At 44.0% G+C, this 8,283-nt stretch overlaps 1 protein-coding gene across 6 annotated transcripts in view; it reads right to left on the reverse strand.

Moving 5' to 3' along the window:
- LOC128532090 (coiled-coil domain-containing protein 136-like) overlaps window positions 1–3,655 on the reverse strand; it is a 16,865-nt gene extending 13,210 nt beyond the window's left edge. For 2 of the 6 annotated variants that reach the window (XR_008361264.1, XM_053506310.1), the window contains exon 1: window positions 3,354–3,655. Coding sequence is in view for 5 of the 6 variants with exons in the window: in XM_053506310.1 (XP_053362285.1) it covers window positions 3,354–3,405 (52 nt within the window). In the remaining variant the exon portion in view is untranslated. The other 4 variants (XM_053506313.1, XM_053506311.1, XM_053506314.1 and 1 more) reach the window with 4 other exon arrangements.
- Between the last annotated feature and the right edge of the window lie 4,628 nt (window positions 3,656–8,283).

Consider the following 8,283-nt stretch of genomic DNA (forward strand, 5'->3'; position numbering starts at 1 on the left):
TCTGGGGGTACTTTGAGAGCATTTGGGGTACTTCGGGGGTATTCAGAGGTACTCTGGGAATTTTGGTGTTACTCTGGGGTATTCAGAGGTACTCTGATGGTATCAGGGGTACTCTGGTGGTACTTTAAGGGTATTTGGGGTACTTTGTCGGTATTCAGAGGACCTTGGGGGTTTCGGTGTTACTCAGGGAGTTTGGGGTATTTGGGGTATTATGTGGGTATTCCAGGGTTCTCTGGGGTGCTTTAAAGGTATTTACGTACTCTGGGGTTCTTGGGACCAATCTGGGGTTTTGGGGGGGAACTCTGAGCTAATTCAGGGTACCCTGGGGGTTTTTGGGAGTTCTCTGGGGGTGGACGAGGGTACTTGTGGTGTATTCATGGGTATTATGTTTTTTTGGGAAGAGGTACTGACGGTACTTTAATGGGATTCAGGGGGTATTCTGAGGGGATTCGGGTACCCTGGGGTACTTTGAGGGTATTTGGGGTACTCTGAGGTTACTTGGGGGTGCTCTGGGGGTATATAGTGTCCTCTGAAGGTTTTCTGGGGTACTCTGGTGGCCAGTTTGTGACCCTTCTGCATTTGTGGTGAAGTTAAAAGTTCATCACAAATGATTCATGAGTGCATCGTAACGTTCCGCAGCCAATGAGTCATGTGACATCACAGAGTCAATCGACCAAGAATCATGAGGAATTTAAATCAGGCATGCTCTCAGGAACGCTGTGGGAATGTGGCACCGCCCCCTAGGGTTACCGCCCCCTCCTGTCTTATACCCCTTAACTAATCCTGAATCTTAACTAAATCTTAACTAACCATTAACCTTATTCAACTAAATATTCAACTAAATCTAACACGCACAGCAACACGGTGCATCTCTCTCTCTCTCTCTCTCTCTCTCTCTCTCTGTCTGTCTCACTCTTTTTGTCTCACTCTTTCTCTCTCTGTCTCTTTCTCTCTCTCACACACTCTCTCTTTGTCTCATTATTTCACTCTCTCTCTCCCACACATATCTTGTTATTGTACCTGTTTGCACCCACACACTCCCATCACCATTTCTGCACTTAGCGCTTATGACACTACCCCCACCACACACACACACACACACACAGACACACACAGACACGCACACACACATTCTCACCCGAATCAGAAAATTATCGCTGCATGTGTTAATTCAGCACACAGTAAAAGAACATTAACCGTTTGCCTTCCGATCAAAATGATGGGATTTGATTTAGAACGATTCTGAATCGGTTATTAACTGCACGAGTGTTTCAGGTTCTAAAAGGCTGAGTTTAAAACAGACTGCAGGGTTTGAGGGTTCTGGGGTTCTGGAATGCAAAACTTAGAGCACACAGTCCTAGGGTTTGAATTTCAGAGTGCATATTAATGACAATAATGTCTTTAATTATTTATTTATTCATTTATTTATAAGATATTTATTACAGTTTAATGACGGATAGACAGATGTGACGTCTGCAGCAACATCTGGGAGATTTTAACACCATATCTGACTCCTGTCCTGATTCAACCAGGTGTCTGATCATCTGCTTTAAATCACCTTATCTGATTCTAAACTAGTTGAGCTTTATACACAACATGTATATACACACACACACACACACACACACACACACACACACACAAAACAGCCACAGCATTAAACCCAACTACAGATGAAGAGAATTACACTGAGTACCTGGTTACAGCGCCACCTATCAGTTGGTCAGTCAGGTGTTAACGTTGATGGAGCAGAGAAACTGGTGTATGTGAGGATTTGAGTGACTTTGACACGCGTCTGATCGCGATGTCTAGACGGCTGGGTCGGATCGTCTCCAATACTGCAGGTTTTATGGGATGTCAGACGACAGGACCTACCAAAGTGCTTCAAGGAAGATGAATAACCGGTGAACTTGTGACATGGTCCTGGGGGTCAGGGGTCACTGTGAGGAGCGAAGGCTGGCCAATCAAATGGAGCGCCAAGCTTCGGTTCTGATAGACAAGAGACAGGACACACGGTGCACGGCAGGTTGTTGCGCGTGGAGCCGCGTCACTGCAGAGTGGTAAGGGTGCGCTTGCTGACGATGGAAGGAGGTGGCCTGATCTGATGGAGCACATTTTCTTTTACACCATGGAGATGAAGTGATGGTGCCAGGATGCACTCTGGGAAGAAGGCGAGTGGGCGGAGTCAATGTGACGCTCTGGGTGATGTTCTGCTGAGTTCATTCATGTGGATGTTGCTCTGACACGCCCCCCACCCCCACCTGCCCCCCCTAAACACTGTTACACAACAGTTGCACCTCTTCAAGAAGACAGTGTTCCCTGATGGCAGTGGTGTGTTTCAGCAGGATCATGCAGACTGCACACACACACTGCACACACACACACACTGGACAGGAACACTTTGAGGAACATGACAAAGGGTTCGTCCTCCAGATTCCCCAGATGATAGCTCGCTGCCAGATACCACAACCACCTTCAGGAGGTCTAGTGGAGTCCAGGCCTGGACGGGGCAGGACTGATTTGGTGACACAGGGGGCGCTATGCTGTATTAGACAGCTGGTTTTAATGTTATGGCTGATTGTAATCAAATCTTTTCTCAGCATAAACAATTAAAGTACATCTCACTGACCGTCTGCTCAACTCTGACTAGACATCGTCTCCACAGCAGAGACGACAGCACACGCACCCACAAAGACACACACACACACACACAGGACTTGTTTATTACAGGCTACACGAGACCTAGCGTAGCGTCACACAGTGTGTTATACAGGTGGAAAAGCAACCTGTGGAGGACAGCAGACGGGTTCTAACAGCACCGCGCCACACTCTGTCTGTACAAGTACCACAGGTTCTACAGGACATGAGAACACCACCGAGGGTTCCTGAGACACCAGCGTCTCCGCGAGGAACATAAAGAACCCTAAAGCTGAAACACTCGGAACAGTTCCCCGTCTGTACACCGACTCAACTCTCGGCTCACAATAACATCACTGTTCTTCTACATTCCATCCTTCTGACCGTGCAAGTCTGTGTGTGTGTGTGTGTGTGTGTGTGTGTCATTGTGTCTCAGTGTTGCAGTTCATCGTTCACAAAATGGATGACAGAAAAAAACATCCACATTCAGCTACTGTTTCATGAGAAAACATAACACACACGCACACACACACACACACACCTGCTTTGAGGAGTCCATCACATCCTGTAAACATCCAGCAGTTAGAGGACCTCAGTGAAACCACCCTCTCTCTCCCGCTCTGTACTCCGTCTCTCTTTCTCACTCTGTCTGTCTTTCAGCTATTGCCCAACTCAATGTGTGTGTGTGTGTGTGTGTGTGTGTGTGTGAGTCGTACCTGTGGAGTCCAGCACTTCCTCTATAAGTGGAGGCAGACGCAATCCGTCCATGCTTTTCACTGAGGAGAGGGACGGAGTCCTCACACACCCGCCTACACACACACACACACACACACACAGTCAAAGGGGAAGGATAGAAAAACACACACACTGAATCTGATACCGTGTGGGAGAAAGAGTGAGAGAGACACAGAGAGAGAGAGAGAGAGAGAGATGTAGAGAACTCTTCCGTCTGCATTTCATTTCCTTGTTGCTGCTTTTACTTCCACACATCCTCTACTTCTCTCTCTCTCTCTGTCTCTCTGTGTCTCTCTCTCTCTCTGTCTCTCTCTCTGTCTCTTTGTGTCTCTCTGTCTCTTTGTGTCTCTCTTTGTCTTTATGTCTTTGTCTCCTTCTCTCTGGTTTATTCACTCTCAGTCTCGTCCTTCACACCACTAAAACTTGTGTGTGTCTTTGCTTTTCTTTCACATTCTCTTCACTTTGGACACACAGACAGAATCTTATCTACGCAACACACCAGAAATGCACTGCACAGTCTCTCTCTCTCACACACACACGCACACACACATACACACACACATACACACACACACACAAGTCCAGTGAGACACAGCATGCTTTAACCCTTTAGCAGGTCATGAGAAATCTGGAAATAATCTCTCTCTCTTTTGGTGCTGCTGTGAGAAAGAGAGGCACAGGAAGTGTGTGTGTGTGTGTGTGTGTGTGTGTGTGTTGATATACTGCAGCAATGTGTTGAACACTGAGCTTTAAAGAGTGAGTTTTGGTGGAGTGAACATATGTGGAAGAAGAAGGCGTGGCTTGTGTATCTGTCAATCTCTGGAAAGGGGGCGTAGCCTATATATTTGTCAATCTCTGGACAGGGGGCGTGGCCTATATATATTTCAATCTCTGGACAGGGTGCGTGGCCTGTGTATCTGTCAGTCTCAGTGAAGTGGGTGTGGCCTGTGTATCTGTCAGTCTCAGTGAAGTGGGTGTGGCCTGTGTATCTGTCAGTCTCAGTGAAGTGGGTGTGGCCTGTGTATCTGTCAGTCTCATTGAAGTGGGTGTGGCTTGTGTATCTGTCAGTCTCAGTAAAGTGGGTGTGGCCTGTGTATCTGTCAGCCTCAGTAAAGTGGGTGTGGCCTGTGTATCTGTCAGTCTCAGTGAAGTGGGTGTGGCCTGTGTATCTGTCAGTCTCAGTGAAGTGGGTGTGGCCTGTGTATCTGTCAGTCTCAGTGAAGTGGGTGTGGCCTGTGTATCTGTCAGTCTCAGTGAAGTGGGTGTGGCCTGTGTATCTGTCAGTCTCAGTGAAGTGGGTGTGGCCTGTGTATCTGTCAGTCTCAGTGAAGTGGGTGCGGCCTGTGTATCTGTCAGTCTCAGTGCAGAATAAATGAATAACATAAAGAGTGCTAGAGGCCGAGGCTGCGAACATCCGCGCGTGCTCTGGTCTTCACAAGCTGGACTGGAACTACACACTACACATTTACCGAGAACATCTTCTCGCTCTCTCTCTCTCTCTCACACACACACACACACACACACTAAAACGTACACACTCTAAAACACACAACCTGTTTCCTGAAACCATTTTAACCCCAGGCTTTCCTCTGGCACTGGATCGTTGCTAGGCAACAAGAAGAGTAACGAACATGAAAAATACAAGATCGTAATTTTACAGGAAAAGTATGAATGTGTGTGCGTGTGTGTGTGTGTGTGTATACGTATGTGTGTTATTGCATGCAGGGTCCAAGCCCTCACTGGCAGACGAAGACAGACTGTACCGCTGACCCACCAACAGGGATTTAATAAGAGAGAGACTCAGTCCTTCTAAGATGCTTCAATCAAACATCAACTCATTCTAGAGCCCTGAACAAATTATTAGATTAGTGCACATCACACACACACACACACACACACACAGTTCTTTCTGCCCTCATCACTGTCTCCTGTTCTTCTCGTCGTCATGCCAACATGATGAGGATCACTCTGACCTCGCTTATTAATTATAGCCTGCTAACGATCTCTCTCTCTCTCTCACACACACACACAAATACACACACAGCATTAAAATTTAAATGTGATAATTCTTTTTTAAGTTAATAAACAAATAAATACACAGAGGGTCCAAAAATGTATACACACACTTCAACAGCAGTAACTGTATCTATGGCCTTCATGAAAAGTAGAATTGTATCATGGCAGCAGCGTGTAGTGTTACGTTTCCTCTGAAGACGTCAGCAGTCGCATCGTTGATGACGTCATGTGACCGTCAGAAGAGATGCATATATTGGTCATGTGTTTAGTGAAACTTCTGTATATAAGGATACTTCTTTCCTTTTCTAAACCTAATCCGGTTCAAGTCAGCAATGCCCCGCCCCCATGATGCCCCGCCCTCACTGATGCCCCACCCTCACTGGCAAACTGCAGATAAATAATAATAAACAACTTACTCTCAGCCTGTATTACTGTAGGGTGAGCCGTCAGAATAACGCTACGCTGAACTGTGTTCTCTGCTAAATTTGTCCTTTTTTCATTGTACTCCTTTAAACACACACACACACACACACACCTAGGTATGATTGAAACATGGAGTATGAAATATAAAATGAGATGATAAACAAAGCTAAAAAAAGTTAAATGACTCAAACTTCATCTAAAACTCCTCCAAGTGTCCTAGCAACTCAAAAATTACCACCTGAAAGAAGAACAGATAAGAATTAAGTTTTTTTTTGTTTTTTTGTTAAATACTCTGAAGTCTTTAAATAATTTAAATACCCCAACTTTGGCATGCATGTTGTGGAGATTAATGCCTGAGATCCGCGCAGATCTCACTGGTTGTTAGATTTAATCAGACGCCTGACGTCTGCAGCTTAGGCAGCCTGGAATTCTCGCACTTTACATTCAACAAAAACTGCTAGAAAGAGGTTTGCCTTTTTGCCTACGCAGTTATTGTCATGTCTTATAAAAACGTCAAGAAAAAGTGCCAGTAATGGTGACTATTGATCCGTCACAGGGGGAGTCTTCCAGACCTCTGCACAATTGATCCAGCTAACCATCATGCCTATCTTGAAATCACTGGCGAGCCGTAACACCAGAAAATCCCCAAATGCTGTTTGTATTTCGTCATATAAGCAGATAGTCAGCAGCACCGTGACCACTTGTGTCTTTCTTATGCAATAACAATGTTTATTCGTGTTTATTAGGGGTGTGACGAGACGCTTTTCCCACGAGACAAGACGAGACTTTTTAAACAAGAAATCTACAATGTTTAAATATATAGCAAAAATAGCCTTTTATTTAACTGAAAAGCTGAAAAAATGCAAAAAAAAATGCATGTCCATTTTGAAATCAAATTTATGAAATAAAACTTTTATGAATGATATGCAGTAATAACATGTAAACACTGCAAAATATGTTTTGCAGTGTTTACACCACAAACTGACAGGCAATTAACTGCACAATAAAATTAAATAGTATAAATAAAAATAAATAATAAACACAAATATCCCTTTACATGCAATTAACCATTATTAGTGTAACAATCAAAGCAGCGCTGTTTTAAAACTCAGAGTGCAAAACAATGAACAAAATTTTCTTACGCATGGAAAAAGAGCTAAGACCTTGGTAATGAGGTAATGACCTACACAGAACAGCCTAAGATATGGTCATGTTCTTTTTTAAGAATAAGGGATGGCGTACTTCGGTTCCAGTGTGTGGATGAGTCGCCGAAATCCCAGATTTTCCACCACTGAAAATGGTCTCATATCGGCTGCAATGAAAACGCGATGTCTCTTGTTATTGCCGTGGCTCTTGCATTGGATGGTGGAAGTTTAGCTGCGAAGGCATTTGTTATGGTTGTTTGCCCTTTCATGCGAACTGAATCGCTTTCCGTTTTCTTCACAGGCGCAAGCTTTTAGTAACGAGCTGTGGTTGTTTTCTAAATGCTTTTGCATAGTGCTTGTGTTAGCAGAGGTGTACGGTATTCATTTCTTACAGTGTTTGCAAATTGTCTTTGTCTTGTCCGTCATTTCTTTCCCGTTTCTTATTTCCACAAGGAATCCAAAATGTTGCCACACCAACGATTTAAATGTTGCAGGCGCATCTTCTATCCTTACCTCTCCCTTACACTCCATAATGCCAATAACACAAGGATATTGTCACAAATTTGATCTCACGAGATCTCGTCACACTCCTAGTGTTTACGGCAGTGTAACTTTCCCTAACTTTCCCTAAATTGTGGCAACACCTCCGAGGTTGAGGGGCCGATTCCCACCTTGGGCCTGTTTGTCTGGTGTTTGCATGATCTCCCCGTGCTTGTTGGGTTTCCTCCGGGTACTTATTTTTTTTTGTTCTTCCACACTTCAAAAACATGCAGATTAGCATAATTGGTGTTCCCAAATTAAGTAAGTGTGTGCTTGTTCCTTGCAATGGATTGACACCCTGAACAGCGTGTATCCCACCTTGTCAAGGGTCCCCTGGAATAGGCTCCAGGTCCCCAGTATAAGCGCTAGAAAGAAAATGTGTGTGTGTAAGAGAGAGAGAGAGAAACTTGAATGCAATTCAAAAAGACTTTACATAGCCCTAACATACGATATTGAAATAAAGAAAAGAAACCGATTCAGACATCAATTTATTACTCACGTCACAGTTTACACAGTACCAAGTATAAAAGGTACATTCACAAACTGGAAATAAATAAAGTGTAAAGTACAGAAGGATTCTTATTCCAAACAAACTATTTTATAACTTCAGATTACCAAGTATGTACCATGCTACTTACAGTGGTTCTAAACAAACAAACAAATCAATAAACAATATATTAACCCCTTTGTCTTTAACACAAAATCAAGAGCACTATAACTGTATAACATGCAAAGATTTGAACATTACTCTCAAATAAACATTATATATCGATTTAAAGAAATTGCG

The sequence above is a fragment of the Clarias gariepinus genome, chromosome 10 (genome assembly GCF_024256425.1).
Source record: "Clarias gariepinus isolate MV-2021 ecotype Netherlands chromosome 10, CGAR_prim_01v2, whole genome shotgun sequence".
Taxonomy (NCBI): domain Eukaryota; kingdom Metazoa; phylum Chordata; class Actinopteri; order Siluriformes; family Clariidae; genus Clarias; species Clarias gariepinus.